This window comes from Manis javanica, chromosome 8 (assembly GCF_040802235.1).
Source record: "Manis javanica isolate MJ-LG chromosome 8, MJ_LKY, whole genome shotgun sequence".
Taxonomy (NCBI): Eukaryota; Metazoa; Chordata; class Mammalia; order Pholidota; family Manidae; genus Manis; species Manis javanica.
Window position 1 is genome coordinate 59544795 of NC_133163.1, and position 24372 is coordinate 59569166.

Genomic DNA, 24372 nt, shown 5'->3' on the forward strand with positions numbered 1-24372 from the left:
AACTTCTTAATAAACTAAATTTTTTTCCAACAGAAAATCTATATTTTGTTCACCTGTTTTTTAATATTTTAATTAAAGAGACACATGAATTGTTATAAATCTTTTCATTATTTAAAGAGTTCCCAAAACCTCCAATATTCTAATGCTAGCATCTAATTGTCAGGCTAGGAGCCAAAAGCCACTAAAATTCTCAAGGTTTTGGGGGCTAGAGTTTTGAAGGAAAATATCTTAGTTTAACATTCCCTGTGAAACAACCTCCACATGATGAACAATGCCTGCTTTTATTGAGTAAAAAGTTTACTTGCTAATACTTAACTTCTACCAAGCCTCCTTTTAAGCCAAAATTTTGATATGTAAATCAAGCCAGAAATTTGCTTCTTCTGATAATAGATGCTCCAAAGTCATGCTAGCTTAAAACAGATCAAGACAGGAGAAATACCAACTTTGGCTTTGTTTCAACTGCTAAACTACCTAGAAGAATCATCTATTAAAAACAAAAATTAACAATTCTAAATAGTTACGAATTCTAAATAATTATGAATGCTTTATAATTAGTGCTTTTTTAAAACTCATTTCTTTCCCAATATAATAATCTCAACTCTGAACTCCTCTAAGAGTGAGGTGCCATCTCCTAAAATGTGTATGAATCAACACAACAATTCTTAATATAAAGCAAAACGTACTCTGCCTAAAGGCGGCAATTTCAAAATCACAAAATCATACTAATGAGCATTAATATATTGGAGACTATATATAATTATTTAATGTATATAATTATTCATTTATTAAATTTACACACCAAAAGGACAGTTTAAGAAAATACATTCAGTGATTAAATGCACAGGAAATGATGCACATCTGTCTATCCATAGAAATTTTTTTTACAACAGAAAAGAATATGTTGACTTAGGCTTTAAGCCATTGCCAAGAACAATCATTTAACAAACATTAATGTCAGATATTATCCTTCTTAAAATTGTATCATCCCTATTGGGAAAAAAGAAACTATAAAGCGACACTTAAGCCATCACTATATCTTTGTACTTCTACTATAACTATTTTGTTTTAACTTCTCTGTATCTTAAAAGAGCACTGTAAATGACTACCAAAACAGACAGGAGAAGAGGGAAAACAGTTTAAAAGAGAACCTTCCTGTTATGGATAGAAAATCACTTATAGAAATTTATCTTTCATTATCCATTAAAAAAAGCAAATTAGATTTGGGAGAAGGGTATAAGCAGACATAGGGTTTCCAAATACTAGCTTTAAAAAATAATTAAGATTTGTTAAAAAATTGTACAAAGGGATGGGGTAACTGGTGAGCAAATTCCTTGCTGTTCTGTACTTAATACACACAGTTCCTCACTGAGTATCTGTTAATATACTAAATATAGCTTCCTTGAAAGCAGGTTCCATTCTCTTTTCCTTCTGTGAACCTCCCATGGCTTTTAGTTTTGTACTATGCAGTATATAGAGCAAAACTTTATTTTTAAGTTAATACTGTTTCTCAAAATCCAAAAATAATCTACAGCATCATCTACAAAAGGGCTATGATAATTTTTATAAAATCTAACTACAGTATCATCTACAAAAGGGCTATGAAAATTTTTATAAATATCTTCAGTGGTTCAACCTTTTCAAAAAAGGGTTTCAATATAAATACAGTTCACTTATAGAAATTTTTGAAAATAGATAAGTAAAAAGAGAATAAAAATCTATCCACAATCCCATATTCAAAGATAATCACTGTTGACATTTGCTTATGTCCTGCCATTCTTTTTTTTATGTAAATGGTTAAGGTGAATTTTTTTTTAATGAGATGTTACTTCTATCAACATAAAAATGTTTCAAGCACAACTGACAGAATCTGTTCACTTTTTTAAAAAACTATTGGCAAAATCAATAAAAATGTTTTCAATGAAAAAAAACCTTCAGTTTCACAGGTCTAATATCATACCTATCTGTGGTAATATATTGTGCATATTGATATTAGGGTTGTTTGATTTAGACAAGGAGCAAATTATACTGTGAAAAGAAAGATCTATAAAACATAGTACCACTACTGAAGATCAATTCTGCAATTAACAAAGATTGTTTAAAATTAAGTTTCAATTTTCTACCTTTTAACATCTAAAACCATACCACACATACAATACTGAAATTCAAAGGTAAGTATGGCTTTACATGTTTTTAAATAATTTCATTATTTTAACTTCATATGAATATGGAGGAAACCGTAAGGCTTTATTTACCAACAACAAAAAACTCAAGACTAATTTTCACAAATAAAAAACAAAAGTAAAAGTAAAAAACAAAATGTATCTCCTCATAATTGATTCAGTTAATACCATTCTCTGTAAGGAGATGTATTTATTTAGAAAACATTAGAAGCAGTAGATTACCTGTAAGCTCTTCCTTTTTTTTATCTACTTCAGATAACTGAGTATAAATTTGGTTTCTTTCTCCTTCCAGGGTTTTTAAAGAAGCATTTAACTTCAAAGAATGGGAGAAGGAAAAAAAGCAACATTAATCAATTATTCCAAAAAAAAAAATAAGCAAACAAAATATTGATGTACCACCCCAATCTTTTGAAGCTCTTTTATCACTTTGATGAAATTACTGCCTAGCATACATGAACCAGCAATGCAGCTTCCATCTCAGAAAGTTATATCATCCATAGTTATAAATTTCAGACACAGAAGATCCATGACAAATGCTTAAAAACAGTGACTGTTTTCATTCTGTTTACTTTCAACACACAAATTCTTATTACAGCCACCTTCAAACTATATTACCAAGACTTCAGATGGATTGGTAAAGATAAGGATACTGTAACTACTAGGATCGAAGAGGAAAAGGATAAACCAGAAGAAAATAAACCTAGTATTTACTTCTCAAAATAAGATCTGGGGCAATAAGAATAGGAAAATACTAAGACCAAGAAAAAGAATGCTCTAAGAGGGTAGTATGAAAGAAAATACAAGTAAACATTTTTTAATGTACATTCATTTAAAGGAATGAGTGCAGACCTTGCAATTTTTTATTATGATAAACTCTAAAAATTAACAATATAAATTTCTGAAGTTATTAAAAAGACAAAAGAAAATGATAAAAATTCTGATCACTTGTATGGTGACTATAAAGTTGACTTCTAAAATAGTTACTAAGAACATAAGGGTTTAATCCAAGTTCTATTTCTTCATCTATATTCTTCATATGTAGTAATGCAAACCTTAGCAGCATGAATCAGTTTCTTCAAAGCTCCTTTCGGCTGATTATCTATAGTAAAAATAAATAAATAAATAAATAAATAAATAAACGACAATAAATTGGGAAAACAGTACAATGGCACAGTAGACATCAAAATGATTTTAGTTCATCTAACTAGAGCCTTATTACTCCTCTTCTTAGTACAGTAAGGAATTTTACATAATGGCTTGGATGTGCTCCCAAGAGACTAAACAATAAAAGCACTGGAAATACCATAACAACATTTTAAAAGGTTCCTCACCACTAACTCAAAGAACAGAGTTAAAACAAGGCTTTTGTATTCACCTAAATACAGTCATAGTCTCAACGGTTCTTGGAATCCTTCAGCATAGTAAATAAGTGGAATTAGACTGCAAATCAATTATTTTAAGCAAGCCTGAGTTTTCTCATTGGAAAAAGAATTATTCTTACATGATAAAAAAGTGAAAAAGTATAAACAGAAATGTATGCATTTACTTTGAGAATATAATTTTCTTCCACTGCATTAATGCTATCATCAAAGAAAAAAATTTACAAATCATACCTTCTCCTTTCTTAATGAATTTGTTAATTATGCAAGGGGTGGAGGGAGAGAAAAGAGAAAGGACACTGAAGTCAGAAGAACTACCATTGGGAGAAAGTAGGTGAAAGACACACAAGACCTCTCTATACTCTTTTTGCAACTTCCTGTGAGTCTACAATTATGTCAAAAATTTTTCAAATTTAAGGGAATATGATTAGTTTGAGAATACAGTGAGTAGCTATAGTGAACTAATCTCATGCCTGAGTTTCCAGACTGCAACCAGCAATGGCAGTAACAACTTGGGATGGCTAAGACTGAAGTACTTTAACCGTCCAGACCAACTGACTAAAGCAAAAATAAAGCATCCTAAGGTATTCTTCTATAAAACACTCATTTTTCAAACTACATACCAATCCATGTGATAGCTTACAGTACAGGGAAAAACAGGCATTGAAATAATTAGGATGCAGTATGAATACTGCTATAATGAAGACATGTACATTATAGAAAAAGAATAGACAGGAAGGAGGCTATAAGTCTATCTGAGGAGTTGAAGGAAGATTTACTAAAAAGGTGGTATTTTAGCTGAAGCTTAACTATAAGGGATGGTGAGAGAGGGACAGAATATTAGAGACAGATGGACAAGATGTATCAAAGTAGAAGTGTATAAGTGTGTACATGAACTAAAGGAAATACAAGAGCTAGTTCATCATTTTTAGCAAAAGAGGATGTCATTACTTAATACCTAAGTGCACACCATGTTCTGATTCACTCTTCGTTTCCAATTCCAACTTATCATCATCTGTTATGTCTTCTCCAAGCATAGCAGCCCAATCTTTCATCTTTAGCAAGCGTTCAGTCAGAGACTTGATATTTAGCAAAGGGGGAAAAAAAGATAAGACAATGCCTTATGCTAACGTCTTTACAACTTCTGAATGTATAGCTGTTTAAAAATCAATCCACATAGATAACAACATAAGGTCTTATGTTCCACCTAGTATTAAGATGTATAAATACTCTGAAAAACTCTATTAAACTCTGCAAGTTAAAAACCAAAAGTGGTTATTTAGAAATCAAATACAATACTTGATAATGGCCCATTTTTGTCACATACGTCACATGACTATAAAGTAACAAGATGTTTTCCTTATGGCAAAACATTTGTATGACATTTCTCATGTCACAAATAAGAATGGCCATTAACATGACAGTAAATCTTGTGAAGTCAAACAAATCAGCAAGTGAAATATATAATCTATGGAAAGATCACAGACTTCACAGATTCAATTTATTCAAGTCTACATCCAGCTGAGGAGTTCAACTGAAATAAAGAAAAAAAATTGTTAAAGAGAATCTGAATAGGAATATTACAAGTTTTCCGATTCAACAGCACTTCTTGAATTTTCCTGAACAAAGTATGATTATCTAGCACTTACAGGTAAGAGAATCACTGTGCTGTGTATTTCTATGGAAGGACCCACCTAGTAACCCATTCTGCTCTGCAATTTTCACCCTTTCATCTCCTTCCTCTTGCGAATTCTAGGTACAAATAACATGGCTTACAGCGCTGACTAGAGTTTGAGATTAACATCTCATTTTTGTTCTATTTAAGAATCCCAAATCCTCTAGCACAGTAAGTTTAGGGAAAAAAATAAAATAGTATGTCAAATTATGAACACAATTCCTAAAACATTCTTAGTAGCAACATAAAGAACATAAATGTAGAGCTTCCAAGATAACATCCACTTCACTGTGCAGATTACAGAATGTTAATTTTATATCTTACGAATAGATACTCACACTTGAGTATCTGTTTGCATAAAATATTTTAAAAGTAGGCAGAAAAAGGGTTAAAAGGGGAGACAGGAAGTAGGAAAAAGTTAACAAATCCTAACAGTAATATCAATTATTTCATTCCTTTTATAGTCAAGTTTCCATTAGATTTAGTTTTTAAAAAGTATTCATCTCTGTGAGTTATATACAACTGCTAATTTAGGTATTAAAGATATTCAGCCAATACATGTAAGTTCATCTGTCCAATTTCTAAAACTCCAACCTCTTCTTATCATCAGAAACAGATGGCAGTCCAAAGACAAAAGTAAAATCCATCATTTCTCTTTCTTCATTAAATACCTAGGCTAAAGACAGAGAAGAAAAAAAGGACACACAGAATGTTGATATATATATACTACAAAACTACAAGTCTTCAAGGAGCTCTTGGTAGCAAGGATTATAATACTGGTACAAATTAAATTGTAGGCCAAAATAGCAGACATCCTCAAATTTGGCCAAATAAATTATCAAAATAAAACTGCTAAAAACAAAACTTTTCAAATTTCAGAATTAGTATAAAATTCTAGCTGACTCAGCTCTAAAACCAGCAGAACCATACCATGATCTGATTCTCTTTATCATACAGAACTTGTTCCACATATGTTTTGGAGTCTTCAAATGTTATTTTCTGTTTATTTAGTTCATTCACTTGTTCTTTAAGTTCTTCAGCTTCTTGTAAAAGCTAAAATTAAAACCCCACAAAAAAAGGAAAAGCAAGCAAATTAATCATACTTATGTATAGATACATTTATTTACACATTTAGGTGTATCATTTACAGATACACAAAACAATGTATTGCTAGAAAGGGGCATAGGAGGAAAGATAGGATGGAAGAAGACAGGGTACTCCTGTTTTCAAAGAGCTTCCAAAAGAGGAGTAACGTAAAATAACATCGTTCAACTGATTTACATAACTAATTTATCAAATGAAAGGCTTTCTGAGACATATATATGAATTAGATTTGGTCATTTCTTACCATTTTTTATATCCCATATAACATGTTATACCTTACTTGCAATAAAATGTTATTTTTTAATCATGTGTTGTTCTATAGTTAAAATAACTAACCCTCAGAAATACTGTTAATTTGGAACACATCAAATTCTGCATAAACAATCTTTTATTGTATATACTTTATTGAAGAGGAAAGAATACATATACATACGCACTGAACATGACTCAAAAGATAAAGATTAAAAAAGGCAGACTTAACAACATAATGCTTAAAAGCTCCATAAATCAAAAAATAACAGAAATAAAATCTAAAACCAAAGAAGTGACAAAAAAGTCATTCTTATATGTAGCAAAGTGTTGGTAACTTTAATATGCAAAAGAGCTCTTAGAAGTCAATAAGAAAAATAGGTAAAAAAATAAGTAAACAATTCACAAAAGAAATAGCCCATATATTTATGAAAGAAAGCCCAAATTTATTTAAAGTTTTTAGAACTCTATTCTCTCAAACAGTAATTATTGGATTTCTCTGCAAAACTAATACTTCATTAGCATATTTCCTAGTACAGGGAAAGCTAATCCTTTTTTATGTATATATAATAGAATAAGATGACATGACAAATTAAAAACAAATGATAGAAGAAAAAATGTATTTTTAGTGATCAGGTGATCTCTAGTGAGTTACTAAAGAAATTGCTTGCATATTTGGCATGCAGTCTTGAAAGATTAGAGAAGGTGTGCATTAGAACACAGAACCAATGAATACAAAATAATTCATTTCGAGAACTTTGGTGATTAAAAAAGAACTAAACAAAAGCAGCTGTAAAGAGTAAGACAAAGTAGGTGAAGTTTTTTTAAAGGTAGAAAAGGCACTTTTTTTTAACAGCAAATTTAACACAGGGTTTACCACCGCTGTCTCCTGAAGTCTACAAAGATGAAAGTAAGGAGTTTAGTAAAAAAAAATTTTTTTAAAGGTACAAACCACAAGGAGAACAGAGAATAGGTGATGAAGAAAAAGGTAATTCTAGAAGTGGAAAGTAGAAAAAGAGAAACATCATGGAAAAGTTAGCAGACCAGAGCTGAAATCTAAGGCAAGTTGATCTGATAAAACACAGAAATGCTCATAATTTGGAGTCACTAGTACTGGAGGTTTAAGTAGGATTAAAAAAAAAAGAGAACTGCCTAAAAGTATCTATAAAAAGCAGTTAGTCCCCCATGTTCTCATGTATATACACATACATATACACACATTCTTATTCTCAATGAATCCTCCTACCCATCCCATCTTTCACATACACATACATACACACACACACATACTTCAGGCATACATAACACATCTGGCAAAAGCCTAGAGGGTTATTCTCCTGAGAGGTGGAACCTAAAACTGTGGAACACCTGGCCCAGGCGGAGGTGTGAGTAAAATATTGAAAACATGTGATTATTAAATGAAAGTTGACTTTCTAAATAGTGAGATACAGCACTCCTTCCCTCACTAAGCTGTTTATCTCAGTGTTAGCAAAGGTAGGCATACCTCTCCAATGGAAACAATGCAAGAATGATCCCTATGGAAAATGGCCTTCCGATATCAGTATATGGGGATCCTTCAGCAAAACACCCTATCAAATTACCCTATAAAAGAGCCACGAGCAACAAACACAGAACTCCCAGTTACATGTGGAGAGCTTCATTATTAAATGAGCAGACAGCTATGAATCACCAAATATCTGAGAAAAGAAACTCTTAGATAAAAGACACAGACCAAAACAAAAAATAAAGGAACTCAAAGGAAATAAGGTAACTCAGAGAACTGAAAAACATTTCAACAAAGAAAAAAATTACATATCCTCATCAAGAAGATAAAACCATGAAACAAAAAAAGAATAAGCAAAACAAAAATATCAGATAAATGAGTGAATCATAGAGACAAAGAAACCAAAGAAGTTATCTTCAAATGATTACCATATCATGAGAAATACCCCTAAAAAGTATGAAGTAATTCACATAAATTTCCCAGAACTGAATTAAGAGAGTTCCCAGACTGAGAGTGTTTAACTAATGTATGAAGTAAGACTCACACTACGGCACATCATCAAAAAATTTCAGAGAACTAGAAATAATGAATGATATTTAAAGCTTACAGGGAAGCAAAGAGCAGATAACAAAAAGGTTCAGTAATCTAAATAGCATTTGACTTCTCAAAAGCAATACTGCCAAGTGAATAGAATGGATCAATATCAAAACTGCAAGAAAAAAAATGTTCAACCCAGAAGATATCCAAACAAAATGCCAGTAACAATGACAGAAGAAGACATTCTCAGGCATGCAATTTTTTAAAGTTAACTTCACACCTCTCTGTCAGGAAGCTAATCAAGAGAATTAAGCACAGAAAAGCAAGTCTTAGATACAGGAATAGAATATCCAAGACAAGCAGGAGGATGGGAGTGAAATGAAATCTCAGGGCAACAGAAGCATTAACAGACATAGGAGGACAGAAGGCCCCAGGAAGGATTGCTTCAAGAAAAAAATGAAATCAGTAGATTAACCAAAGCATTTGAATGCATAAATATTAACATCTCTAGAAGAACATATACAGATAAATTAAAGATAGGTAAATAGGAAATGACAATTATTAGCTTAAGGGCAAATAAAATGTTGGGTAAAGCAGAATATGTAATCACAACACATACAATGTAGCTCTGCTGTAATATTTAGAAAATTGTAAATAACATAATCACTTGAAAATATTCCCACTGAAACACTATAACTGTATTGGGAGAAGAGTGGGTGAGTAAGTAAATCTGGGTATGTGGGAGTGTCTACACACATACACATGGGGGAAGACACACATACACATAAGGGAGGAAGAGACTGAAAGAAATTCTCACTTGATCTACCAGCAGAACTGCTTTTATTTTTAAGGCCCCAGACCCATAGCTTCAATAACTCTAGTGGCTATTCTCTGCCCTCCTTCAGTCTGGCTTTGAGAAGTTAGTGCTAAATGCTATTTGCTTAGTGATTATCAAAATGCTAAATGCCCTGAAAGCAACTTCACTCTTGGGGGAAGAGGGTACTAGGAGTATATACTATTGTATCCTGTACAGAAGAGACACTGAAGGATATTTAGGAGACTGTTCTGCTCTAGTGTTCTTCAGGAAAAACCTACACTTGCCCACTGGTCAGTCATGAGTATGTCCAGAACATTTATAATTATATATTCACAAGCTGAAGAATCCCCATATAGTACCAACCTGTTTCTGGCTTTCCTGAAGTTGCGAATTTTCACTCAAAGCATCTTTTATAGCTATCTTAAGTCGTTCTTCACTCATTTGAAAAATTTTGAAAGTTGTTTTGGCCTATGTAAAATACATTATCAAATTTATAAGAATTAATTATATACAGTAGGTCTTATTTACACTTAATGCCTACAACATGGGATTAAAGTAAAAAGCATATAGATATTAACAGAAGAGGTAGCATGGTATAGCAGAAAAAAGGCTGGCCTAGAATCAGGATCTAGTCATGGCTCTGCCACTAACTTACCATGTGGCCTTGGACAAATGTTTTAACTTCCTGTACACCTCTTAATATGTAGCAAATTTTGTTAACTTATTATCTCTCTTACCAGAATTAAACTCCCTGAGAGTGTTTCTACTTTGTCTACTAATGTCAAGTGCCCAGCACCTTCAACAGTGACCAATACATAGCAATAGCTCAAATACTTGTCCCATGAAAAAATTAACTTTCCTGAGGTACCCTGTAGAGAAAAACTACGCATCTAAGACTCCTATAACTCAAATTCTAATGTATCTTATTCTTTAATAGTAAAATAGTAAACACAATTTTCAAAAGCAACATACCTATTAGGTTAATTCAACTTACTTCAGCTACTTGTGATTTCAGGGATTTTGATTCATCTTCCAAGGACTGTATCCTTTTTGAAATATCCACCATCTAGAAAGACAGTATCAGTCAATAAACAAATATTTACTAAATCTTCCAGATGCTATATATATTAGATAAATTTTTAGCAAAACACTTTTGCTCAAAAAATGAGAGCTTACATTAAGAAATCTTCCCAGCCACGTGCTTAAAGGGATTTTATACGGAAGTTACCTAACAACAGTATTTCATCGCATCTTTAATATTTCATGACATTTAAGTTACAAAGTCTCAAGATAATCCATTAATATATCTTACTGAATAATCTCACACACATCAAGATCTTCCTTAAGACACATACTAAAATAGAATAACAAATAAAGGAAAACTAAAATGTCCTTAATATACTTTTTGAGTAATAAAAAAGATCCACTATACATTTGATTATTCAACTTAAATTATGTGATTTCCATAATTCCATATGGAATTTCATAGTTCATACAGAAATTTCTATAAGAATATGCAAGAAACTTAACATGGTAATAGCAACTTCTAGTAAATGAAAAGAGCTGCAGGATCTGCAAAATTTTACTCTCCACTTTAAAACTTTCATAGTTTTTGGACTTTTTACAGTGCATGCAATACTGTAACTGGTATCATCTTAAATTTTTAGGATTCAATAACTTTCTTTTTCCTACAGTCTCCACAAATACAAAAGCCTTACCAATTCATCCTGTTCAGAATGTTTAGATTTCTCTTCTTCTAAATCTTTTTCTAGAAAAAATATTTCATCCTCAAGTTCAGATTTGGACCCGTTTAGCTTTTCACAGACTGCCTAAAAGAGGAAAGCAATTTTATAAGATCGACATAGGAATTTTTGATTAGAGTTAATCAGATTACTATAATCAATCATATATACTAAAAGTTAAATAAGTTTATATATTTGTTTATTCTTATGACATTTAAGTAACAGCAATTCTAACAGGGGTCAGCAAACGTTTTCTATATAGAACCAGAGAGTAAATATTTCAGGCTTGCAGGCCATGCAGTCTCTGTCCCAACTACTCAACTATAACTATATAGTGAGAAAGCAAAGATAATACTAAATGAACAGCCATGGCTGTGTTCCAATTATCTTATTTACAAAACCAGAGAGCCCACAGTCTAGTTTGCCAACCTCTGCTTTAAAGCATTATGAAGAGAAAAATGAGAAATAAATCAAATTTAATATAATTAGACTTAATAAAATTTAAAAATAAACTCAAAAACAATCAAGCCTGCTTCATAGTAATACTCTACATTAAATTATATATTTTCTGTGATCGTGATCACTTTAATTAAATGATTCATTATTAGAGTATTCCAATTGGATTTTAAATGCTATAATAAACATACCTCTGATATTTGTGATTCTTCAACAAACTTGTTAAAAAAAAATAAACCGAGATTCAAAGAATTTAATGCCAGCCAAAATAAAAGCAGAAGTACATACTATATAGTATAGTAGATAAAAACCTACTTATATGTGCTTCCCCTAATTTGACTATTTGATAAGAATTCTCTGACTTGAATCAAAATTACTCTATTTTAATTTTATCTATAGATTCAACCATCAAATATTTTGTATTATAGGTTATATTCAACTACGTTTACAAATATTGAAAACACTTTTTTAAAAATTGCTAAACTTATAGAAAACTTTCCAAAATGTTCATTTAAAGCAAAAATTCAGCTAATTTTACTCCTCATTATGTAAATTCAATACCTTGAGAATAAATCGGTGTGTTTTATTTAACCAACAACACTACCAAGCTTGGGTATATGCCTTTGCTCTCGTTTTTGCTCTTCTGTTGGTGTGCTAAATAAATGCCTTCTAAAATCCTTTCTGTCTTTTTTTAATTCTTTCATTTTTAATCATACCAATAAATTACTCCTGGAATGGGTATTAAAACAGTCAACAAATAAAAAAATAATTTCAGCAAGTTTTTGAGGATATTAATAACTTACAAATGAAGAAAGAAAATATTAAGAAATTTATTTCATATGGAATTCAATTTATAATTTCCTTTGGACTCTACTAAGAAATTCTGAATCATGATACATAGACTTTCTGATGATTATAAACATCACTGAGTGAGAGCTGCCAAGATGGACTGACGGAACACGTATGCCACCAATGGTACAAAGTCTGTTGTTCACTACTTTATTAGTAGTATGCTTTTTACAATGCTTCCATCTCTGAACAGTAGTAAGGCACTTATTATTTACCCTAATCTGGCATAGTTCAGCTAAATGACAAATTATCATGCCTTCCCTCCTTACTATTAGCCAAATGATACCTGGCTGAGAAGAACCAACTACGTATATATCTTCCAAACTAAACATTCAATGATGTCATGCTGGTACCTTGAAACTGGTCATGGTAGGAGTACCCAGCAGAATTCAACAAATACTAAAAAGGGCTTCTGCTTTTCAGAGAGCCAGTTGTTAAACATTTACCAGCACACCACTGCTTATAATATAAATGTTTGATCTAACTGTAGTCAGCTCCTAAATATACTAGGGATGAAGTTAACGGCAAGTACAGCCACAATTTGCATAGTTTATTGTTACCAATTATTCCTAAATTTATTAAAATGAATGCTATTTTTCCTTTCTGTAGCAAAACCAGGTCAAAAAAGGAATAGCTATCTTAATATATTTCTGAGGAATGAAGAGGAAAGAGCTTCCATATAGCCCTAGATTGCAATGAGCTGAGTATGCCTCACTCAAAGAAAGTTTGCTACAAGAATTCAAATTGTTATATTTTATGCTACCTGCTAATGTTCTATTTCCCATATTTAACTTTTTAAGTTTTAACATTAGACATGCTTTTTCACATGTCCTTTGAAATAGTTTTGAGAAGATACATTAAAGTTTATGCTGTTCACTAAAAATCTTCCCCTCAGCTTTTATGATCCTATTATTTGTTTTTACCTCCAAACTTTGTGCTTCTGATGACTCCTTCTCAAAGCTAGCATCCTTTAATGATGACTCTAAGCCTTCATACTGAAAGAAAACAACACTTTAAGTAAAAACTACAAATTTTACTTCAAAATTTATATGGATAAGTATCTAAGAAGCTGAGAGAATCCACTGTTCACATGTATGTTCAATTTACTTGTATATTTAGCTTTAAGTTCTTCAAATATGATCACTATAACAAACAAAGCCAGGCTAACATATCACAACCCACTAGCTTGCGAAAAATGGCAAAACTTCACTCTGAAGACTAAGAAAGCTGTCCAAAGTCTGCCTATACATTAAAGAGAAATTTATACTAACTGACCTTCAGAAATTTTCACTTCTAACTCAAGTAATGCAACAAATAAAGCAAGTAGGGAATATAAAATCTTTAAAAATGTAAAATAAAGACAATGAAACCTATAATGCTTAAGATGTGGCAGAATGCACTGACTTCAATGCTCAAAAAAGTAAATAAATGGAAGACTACATTGTTTGGGATCAACCTTCTCACTAAGAACAAGCAAAGCTGGGCAAAAATACTAAAAAAAAACCGGGTATGTCTGAAGGCCTCAGAGAGCTATCAAAACAGTGAGAATCTGTGACAGAAGGAATCCTCAAAAAGGCAGTCCAGCATTTAACATTTCCTTTCCCCTACAAAAGTAGAGGTTGATAGGCTAAGAAACAGTAGAATTGGGAGCTGAGAGGGCAAAACTTGGGTTTCAGAACCTGCTCAGCAGGATGAGCCAGTTAGCTCAGATTTTACGATGGGACCCTGTGCTAGGATGAATAATGAATGACCTCCCCAAATTCTGCCCTAATACCCAGAATTTCCAAATGTGATTAAGTTAAGGACCTTGATATGGGGAGAATATACAGGATTATCTTCATAGGCCCAATATAACCCCCAAACATCATTATAAGAGGGTAGGTAGCAGGAGGATCAAAGTTAAGAGAGAAGACCATGTGAAGATGGAAGCAGAGATTGGAGTGATGCAGCTATGGGCCAAGGAATATGCATATCCTCTAGAAAATGAAAGAAGCAAGGAACAGATTCTTTCCTGAAGCCTCCAAAAGAAAACAACCTGCTGATACCTTAATTTTAGCCCTGTAAGACAAGTTTTAGACTTCGGACCTCTAGAACTATAAGAGAATAAATCTGTGTTTTCTTATGCCACTAAGTTTTCAGTAATTTGTTACAGGAGCAACAGGTTAACAGATACCAACCCAAAATGGCTACCCTTTAATAAAGTCTAAATCAAAAAACCAATCCTTTGCGCTGATGCCAAACTTCCACACATATCAATTTGTGATTAAAGTCATCTAAGAATCCTAATGTCCCTAGTCTAGCTGCCTATGAGAAGCCAAAGTAAATACTGGAGAAAGATATCACCACCCACAACTCCAACTTATCTCTACAATTTTTGTTATACTACCACTGACACTCAACACAAAATAACCTGGCATTCAACAAGATAATATTTGACTGAGAACCAAGAAGAAAAATGAGCAAGAGAAACAGACTCTCAGAGGATGCAGATAATTGAATTCTCAGTGAGACATTAAGTAAGTTTAATATGTAAAAGGAACTAAAGAACAATACTGAATCAGAAACAAGAACTATAAAAATACACACTCTGAAACTATAGAACTGAAAAAAGGCAGTAAATGAAATTAAGGTCTTCACAGAGGTTTACAAGATACGAAGACATAGATGACAACAGTTAGAAGACAGAAGCTAGATCAGAAGAAAACATCCAGACTGAAGTGTGAGCAAAAAGATGAAAAATTCAGAAAAGAACAAAAGAGATATATGGGATAGAGTAAAAAGTCAACATACAACTATTTAGAGTCTCAGGAAGAGAGAAGAAAAAATATGCAAAACCAATATTTGAAAAAGTAATGATCAACAGTGCTCCAAAACTCATTCTAGAATCACCATGAACCCCAAGACTGATAAAGTTAAACTTTATAAGAAGTTGCCTTAGGACCCATCAATTCCACTATTAGGAATGTGCTTAAGAAAAATGAAAACACGAGGAGGCGGAAACAAGATGGCGGCGTGAGTAGGACAGTGGGAATCTCCTCCCAAAAACATATATATTTTTGAAAATACAACAAATACAACTAATCCTAAAAGAGAGACCAGAAGACACAGGACAACAGCCAGACTACATCTACACCTGTGAGAACCCAGTGCCTGGTAAAAGGGGTAAGACACAAGCCGCAGCCCAGTGGGACCCGAGGCCCCTCACCTCAGCTCCCGGCGGGAGAAGAGGAGTCTGAGCGGGGAGGGAGAGGGAGCCCAGGACTGCTAAACACCCAGCTCCAGCCATCCACACCAGAGCGCACACACAGTGTATGCATGGGGTCCTGGATATTAGGGAAACAGGACACTAAGACCTGTGAGTGGGTCCCGAAGCTGGTGCCCCTGTGACAAAGAAAAGCGAGTGCTTTTTGAAAGTCTTAAAGGACAGGTACCCCACCGCTGGACGGAAGCATCATAGGTCACAGTCCAGCAGCTGGAAATTCCAGGGAACTCTGGGCGCACTAACACCCTGGGCAACAGCTCTGAGACCCCTCACGGTGGTAAACAACCAAACAGACCCCGTCCATTACCCCTCCGGGGCCTCACAATAGCAGAGCAGCATCCTGAGGCTGGCCACGCCCATAGCAAGGGAGCTTCCTCCATACCAGCTGGGCAAGATACAGAGACCCAGTCTACACACAAATGCACAACACAAGCCACTAGGGGTCGCAGTTGTCCCAGTAAAGAAAGGCCAGGAGCAAGTGGAAAGTCTTGGCTCTCCCAGCTGACAGACAAGTCAATAGCTCACCATTGCACCTATCAACATGAAAAGGCAAAAAAATTTGATCCAGACAAGACTAACCCACACAGCTTCGACATCTTCTACATCTTCCCCTGAGAAGGAACCTGGGGAGATAGATTTAACCAGTCTTCCTGAAAAAGAATTCAAAACAAAAGTCATAACCATGCTGATGGACTTGCAGAGAAATATGCAAGAACTAAGGAGGGAATATACAGAAATAAAACAATCTCTGGAAGGACTTCAAAACAGAATGGACGAGATGCAAGAGACCATTAATGGACTAGAAAACAGAGAACAGGAACGCACAGAAGCTGATGCAGAGAGAGAGAAAAGGATCTCCAAGAATGAAAGAATTTTAAGAGAACTGTGCGACCAATTGAAATGGAACAATATCCGCATTATACGGGTACCAGAAGAAGAGAGAGAAAAAGGGATAGAAAAGGTCTTTGAAGAAATAATTGCTGAAAACTTCCCCCAAACTAGGGGAGGAAATGGCCTCTCAGACCACAGAGGTACACAGAACTCCCATGACAAGGGATCCAAGGAGGGCAACACCAAGACACATAATAATTAAAATGGCAAAGATCAAAGACAAGGACAAAGTATTAAAGGCAGCCAGAGAGAAAAAAAAGGTCACCTACAAAGGAAAACCCATCAGGCTATCATCAGATTTCTCAACAGAAACCCTACAGGACAGAAAAGAATGGCATGATATACTTAATGCAATGAAACAGGAGGGCCTCGAACCAAGAATACTGTATCCAGCACGATTATCATTTAAATACGAAGGAGGGATTAAACAATTCCCAGACAAGCAAAAGTTGAGGGAATCTGCCTTCCACAAACCACCTCTACAGTGCATCTTACAGGGACTGCTCTAGATGGGAGCACTCCTAAAAAGAGCACAGAACAAAACACCCAACATATGAAGAAGGGAGGAGGAGGAATAAGAAGGGAGAGAAATAAAGAATCATCAGACCGTGTTTATAATAGCTCAATAAGCAAGTTAAGTTAGACAGTAAGGTAGTAAACAAGCTAACCTTGAACCTTTGGTAACCACAAATCTAAGGCCTGCAATGGCAATAAGTACATATCTTTCAATAAGCACGCTAAATGTAAATGGACTGAATGCACCAATCAAAAGACACAGAGTAATAGAATGGATAAAAAAGCAACACCCATCTATATGCTGCTTATAAGAGACACACCTCAAAACCAAAGACATGCACAGATTAAAAGTCAAGGGATGGAAAAAGATATTTCATGCAAACAACAGAAAAAAAGCAGAAAAAGAAAAAAGCAGGTGTTGCAATACTAGTATCAGACAAAATACACTTCAAAACAAAGAAAGTACAAGAGATAAAGAAGGACATTACATAAGGATAAAGGGCTCAGTCCAACAAGAGGATATAACCATTATAAACATACATGCACCCAATACAGGAGCACCAATATACGTGAAACAAATACTAACAGAATTAAAGGAGGAAATAGAATGCAAGGCATTCATTTTGGAAGACTTCAACACACCACTCACTCAAAAGGTCAGATCCACCAGACAGAAAATAAGTTAAGGACACAGAGGCACTGAACTAGAACAGACGGACCTAATAGACATCTACAGAACTCTACATCCAAAAGCAACAGGATACACATTCTTTTCAAGTGCACATGGAACATTCTCCAGAATAGACCACATACTAGGCCACAAGAAGAGCCTCAGTAAATTCCAAAAGACTGAAATCCTACCAACAAACTTTTCAGACCACAAAGGCATAAAACTAGAAATAAATTGTACAAAGAAAGCAAAAAGGCTCACAAACACATGGAGGCTTAACAACACACTCCTAAATAATCACTGGATCAATGACCAAATCAAAATGGAGATCCAGAAACATATGGAAACAAACAACAACAACACAAAGCCCCAACTACTGTGGGATACAGCAAAAGCAGACTAAGAGGAAAGTATATAGCAATCCAGTCATATGTAAAGAAGGAAGAACAATCCCAAATGAATGGTCTAATGTCACAATTATCGAAATTGGAAAAAGAACAACAAATGAGGCCTAAGGTTAGCAGAAGGAGGGACATAATAAAGATCAGAGAAGAAATAAATAAAATTGAGAAGAATAAAACAATAGCAAAAATCAAGAAATGGACAACTTCCTAGAAAAATACAACCTTCCAAGACTGACCCAGAAAGAACAGAAAATCTAAACAGACCAATTACCAGCAATGAAATTGAAGTGGTAATCAAAAAACTACCAAAGAACAAAACCCCCGGGCCAGATGGATTTACCTCAGAATTTTATCAGACATACAGAGAAGACATAATACCCATTCTCCTTAAAGTTTTCCAAAAAATAGGAGAGGAGGGAATACTCCCAAACTCATTCTATGAAGCCAACATCACCCTAATACCAAAACCAAGCAAAGACCCCACCAAAAAAGAAAACTACAGGCCAATATCCCTTATGAATGTAGATGCAAAAGTACTCAACAAAATATTAGCAAACCGAATTAAAAAATACATCAAAAGGATCATACACCGTGACCAAGTGGGATTCATCCCAGGGATGCAAGGATGGTACAACATTTGAAAATCCATCAACATCATCCACCACATCAACAAAAAGAAAGACAAAAACCACATGATCATCTCCATAGATGCTGAAAAAGCATTCGATAAAATTCAACATCCATTCATGATAAAAACTCTCAAGAAAATGGGTATAGAGGGCAAGTACCTCAACACAATAAAGGCCATATATGATAAACCCACAGCCAACATCATACTGAACAGCAAGAAGCTGAAAGCATTTCCTCTGAGATCGGGAACAAGACAGGGATGCCCACTCTCCCCACTGTTATTCAACATAGTACTGGAGGTCCTAGCCACGGCAATTAGACAAAACAAAGAAATACAAGGAATCCAGATTGGTAAAGAAGAAGTTAAACTGTCACTATTTGCAGATGACATGATACTGTACATAAAAAACCCTAAAGACTACACTCCGAAACTACTAGAGCTAATATCGGAATTCAGCAAAGTTGCAGGATACAAAATTAACACACAGAAATCTGTGGCTTTCCTATACACTAACAATAAACTAATAGAAAGAGAAATCAGGAAGACAATTCCATTCACAATAGCATCAAAAAGAATAAAATACCTAGGAATAAACCTAACCAAGGAAGTGAAAGACCTATACCCTGAAAACTATAAGACACTCTTAAGAGAAATTAAAGAGGTCACTAACAAATGTAAACTCATCCCATGCTCCTGGCTAGGAACAATTAATATCATCAAAATGGCCATCCTGCCCAAAGCAATATACAGATTCGATGCAATCCTATCAAACTACCAACAGCATTCTTCAATGAACTGGAACAAATAGTTCAAAAATTCATATGGAAACACCAAAGACCCCGAATAGCTAAAGCAATCCTGAGAAGGAAGAATAAAGTGGGGGGGATCTCACTCCCCAACTTCAAGCTCTACTACAAAGCCACAGTAATCAAGACAATTTGGTACTGGCACAAGAACAGAGCTACAGACCAATGGAACAGAATAGAGACTCCAAACATTAACCCAAACATATATGGTCAACTAATATTCGATAAACGGGTCATGGACATACAACGAGGAAATGACAGTCTCTTCAACAGATGGTGCTGGCAAAACTGGACAGCTACATGTAAGAGAATGAAACTGGATCACTGTCTAACCCTATACACAAAAGAAAATTCGAAATGGATCAAAGACTTGAATGTAAGTCATGAAACCATAAAACTCTTAGAAAAAAAAATAGGCAAAAATCTCTTAGACATAAACATGAGTGACCTCTTCTTGAACATATCTCCCCGGGCAAGGGAAACAAAAGCAAAAATGAACAAATGGGACTATATCAAGCTGAAATATATGAAAAGCTTCTGTACAGCAAAGGACACCATCAATGGAACAAAAAGGTATCCTACAGTATGGGAGAATACATTCATAAATGACAGATCCGATAAAGGGTTGACATCCAAAATATATAAAGAGCTCACACACCTCAACAAACAAAAAGCAAATAATCCAATTAAAAAATGGGCAGAGGAGCTGAATAGACAGTTCTCTAAAGAAGAAATACAGATGGCCAACAGACGCATGAAAAGATGCTCCAAATTGCTGTCATCAGAGAAACGCAAATTAAAACCACAATGAGATATCATCTCACACCAGTAAGGATGGCTACCATCCGAAGACAAACAACAACAAATGTTGGCGAGGTTGTGGAGAAAGGGGAACCCTCCTACACTGCTGGTGGGAATGTAAATTAGTTCAACCATTGTGGAAAGCAGTATGGAGGTTCCTAAAAATGCTCAAAATAGAAATACTATTTGACCCACGAATTCCACTTCTAGGAATTTACCCCAAGAATGCAGCACTCCAGTTTGAAAAAGACAGATGCACTCCTATGTTTATCGCGGCACTATTTACAATAGCCAAGATGTAGAAGCAACCTAAGTGTCCATCAGTAGATGAATGGATAAAGATGTGGTACATATACACAATGGAATATTACTCAGCCATAAGAAAAAAACAAATCCTACCATTCACAACAACATGGATGGAGCTAGAGGGTATTATGCTCAGTGAAATAAGCCAGGCAGAGAAAGACAAGTAACAAATGATTTCGCTCATATGTGGAGTATAAGAACAAAAGAAAACTGAAGGAACAAAACAGCAGCAGAAGCACAGAACCCAAGAATGGACTAATAGTTACCAAAGGGAAAGGGACTGGAGAGGACAGGTGGGAAGGGGGGCATAAGGGTGGGAAAAAAAGAAAGGGGGCATTACTATTAGCATGTATAGTGGGGGGGGCACAGGGAGGGCTGTGCAACACAGAGAAGACAAGTAGTGATTTTACAGCATCTTACTATGTTGATGGACAGTGACTGTGAACGGGGATGTGGGGAGGACTTGGTGAAGGGGGGAGCCTAGTAAACATAATGTCCTTCATGTAATTGTAGATTAATGATACCAAAATAAAATTTAAAAAAAAAAGAAAAGAAAAGAAAAATGAAAGCACATGCCCACACACAAAAAAAAATCCAGGAGAATGATCACAGCGATATTCTTCATAGCAGCCAAATGCTGAAATAACCATACTGAGAGACAAAAGGATAAACAAATCATGGTATACTGATACAATGCAAATTTACTCAGCATAAAGAAAACTAATACTGATATATGAAACAACATACTAAGTCTCAAATATTTAATGCTAACTGAAAAGAGCCAGACACAAAGTAAGATTTCATTTATACAAACTCCAAGCAGACAAAAAACTAATTTATAGTGATAGAAATAAAAACAGTAGTTGCTTGGAAGAGATAGGGGACTGACTGAAAATGAACACAAGGGAAATTTAAGGGTGACAGAAATGATCTATATCTTGATGGGGGTGGTAAATACATGGATGACTATGTCTGCTGAAATCTTCTGAATTGCATATTTAAGAATATCTACTTTACTATACAAAATTGTAGGAATTGTAAATTTTTAATTGAAATTTTAAAAACTGGATAAGAAAAAAAGATACAAAGATGTAATACCACCGATTAATATCAAAATTTAATAGAACTTAGAGCTGACTTTGACCCATAGACAACATGATAGGAAAAAAGCAGTAGAATGATATACTCAAAAAAGTGTTTAAAGAAAATAACTGCTAACTTAGAATTCTATAAACAGTATTATATAAAATGAAGAAATAAACATATTATCAGCCAAACAAAAACTGAGATAATTTATCAACAGTGTACTTCACAAAGGAAAGACCAATGTTTTCCTTTAGAGGAAGGAAAATCATCCCAGATGAAGGCTAGAAATGAAGAGTAAAACAAAAAGCGATGAAATAATAAATGTGTGTGGACAAATCCAAATGAATGTTGACTATTAACATAAAATCAAAATATACTATAATCACACTTGGATAAAAGGGGGCAAATGGAATTAAAGCATTCTAAGATCCTTACATTGTCCAGTAAAAACAGCACTAATTTAAATGCAACTTTAATAAATTAAGGATACATGTTATAATATTTAAGGTAACCATTAAAAGAAAAATTTTTTAAATCTGTAACTAACCCAATGATGAAGAAATTAATGAACTGATAAAAAATAAACTATTTCAATCCAAAAGGAAATCAGAGAGAACAGAATAACATGGAACAGGTGAGTCAAATAGAAATAAATACTTTGAATGTGAGATTTCAGCCCTAATTAGAAATTACATTAAATGCAAATACACTAATACAAAGGTTTTTTTAGACTGATATAAAAAAAAGTAAAACCCAACTAATTATATGCTGTTTCCAAGAGACAGCTTAAATATAAGTATATAAAAAGACTGACAGTAAAATAATGGGAAAAGATCTGTATGTATATAAAAAGACTGAGACTGGGGAGGGGTCTAGATTGGTTCCCTGCATGGCTTTCACTACCTGTACTGATTTTTATTTTTCATGTGATTTTTGTTTCATATGAAATAAATATAAAAAACAAAAAATAAAAATAAAATAAAATAAAAATAATAATAATAATAAAGGGAGAAATGTGGGATCCACATATAAATCAAGTATAAAAATCAAACGAATATTCATATTTGACCTGATTGTTTATAGTTCATAATGCGTGATCAAAACCGAAAGTTTTTGAACAGTACAAAACCTTGTACTGTTCACCATGTAAGAACTTATTCACTATGTAAGAATTCGTTCACCACGTAAGAACTTGTTCGTTATGCTTCAGAAGATTGGAGGCTGACGAGAATTAGGCTTGAGATGGATTAATGATTGTGCTTTGAGCATTGACCCCCCTATACAGAATTTTATTGTTGTTAACAACCATTTGATCAATAAATATGAGAGATGCCCTCTCAAAAAAAAAAAAAAAAAGACTGAGAGTAAAATAATGGGAAATACAGAGAGAAAGCTGGAATAACTACACTAATATCAAACAAAGTCGAGAATTACCAGAGATAAAGTCATCTTATAATGATAAAAGATCCAACTAACCAGGAAAACAAAACAATTCTAAATCTGCATGCACCTAACATAGCCTCAATATATATAAAATTGACAAAACTTTGAGAAAAACAAAATCACAGTCACATTAGGAAATTTTAGCATAGTTCTCTCAATAACCAATAAACAAAAAGAATAAAAAATTAACAATTGACTGGATTTCTATATTTTTATACTAACAAACTAGAGTAAATAAAAATAGTGTGGTATTAGCACAAGGACAGTGACAGGCATACATTTATATTGCATATAAAACATATACCGAAATTGATCTTATGCTAAGCCATAAATTCTCAAACAATGTAGGACTATATTCTCTAAATTAAATAGAACTAGGAAGAATTAAGTTAATAATTAATAACAGAAATTATTGGGAAATCCCAATGTTAGGAAATTAATAAATACCCTACCAAATAACCAATGTTTCAGAGAAGAAATCACAATAAAAACTTATAATATTTTATACTGAATGATCTGAAAATGCTTTAATGAATGCCAAACTTCCAGAGCAAATTATAGCTTTAATGCAGAAGTTATAAAAGGCAAAAAACTCAATGATTTAAGTACCCATCCCAGTAAGTGAGGAGCAAAGTAAACCAAAAAAAAGCAAAATAAACCAAAAAAAAGTGAAAAAAGAAGTAATAAAGACAGTAATTAAACAGAAAAAAAGTAGAAGAGTCAACTAAGCAAAAAGAGTTTTCTTTGAAAACACTAAAAAACTGATAAACCATTGTCAAGACTGATAAAGGGGCAAAAAAAGAGAGAAAAGGACAACCAATATCAGAAATAAAAGGGTGGACACCTCACTAACTGTTTAGAAAATGACAAGAGAGTAAACACTATACCAACAATGAGCAAATCAAGAGAGAAATTTAAAAAACAATATGCAAAGCATCAAAAAGAATAAAATACTTAGGAATAAATTTAACAAAAGAAGTGCAAACCTTATACTCTGAAAACTACAAAACATTACTGAAATAAAGGAGACCTAAATAAATGGAAAGACATCTATATTCATAGAT

The 24372-nt window shown here is 33.7% G+C and overlaps 1 protein-coding gene across 16 annotated transcripts in view; it reads right to left on the minus strand.

The window, feature by feature from the left end:
• MIA2 (MIA SH3 domain ER export factor 2) overlaps positions 1 to 24372 on the minus strand; it is a 105890-nt gene that overhangs the window by 36095 nt on the left and 45423 nt on the right. For 6 of the 16 annotated variants that reach the window (XM_073211308.1, XM_073211307.1, XM_073211303.1 and 3 more), the window contains 9 exons: positions 13416 to 13487; positions 11835 to 11861; positions 11164 to 11274; positions 10440 to 10511; positions 9809 to 9913; positions 6165 to 6287; positions 4518 to 4638; positions 3233 to 3279; positions 2403 to 2493 (listed from right to left, as the gene is read on the minus strand). In XM_073211308.1, the coding sequence (XP_073067409.1) occupies positions 2403 to 2493; positions 3233 to 3279; positions 4518 to 4638; positions 6165 to 6287; positions 9809 to 9913; positions 10440 to 10511; positions 11164 to 11274; positions 11835 to 11861; positions 13416 to 13487 (769 nt within the window). The remainder of the gene's footprint in view (positions 1 to 2402; positions 2494 to 3232; positions 3280 to 4517; positions 4639 to 6164; positions 6288 to 9808; positions 9914 to 10439; positions 10512 to 11163; positions 11275 to 11834; positions 11862 to 13415; positions 13488 to 24372) is intronic. The other 10 variants (XM_073211310.1, XM_073211309.1, XM_073211305.1 and 7 more) reach the window with 3 other exon arrangements.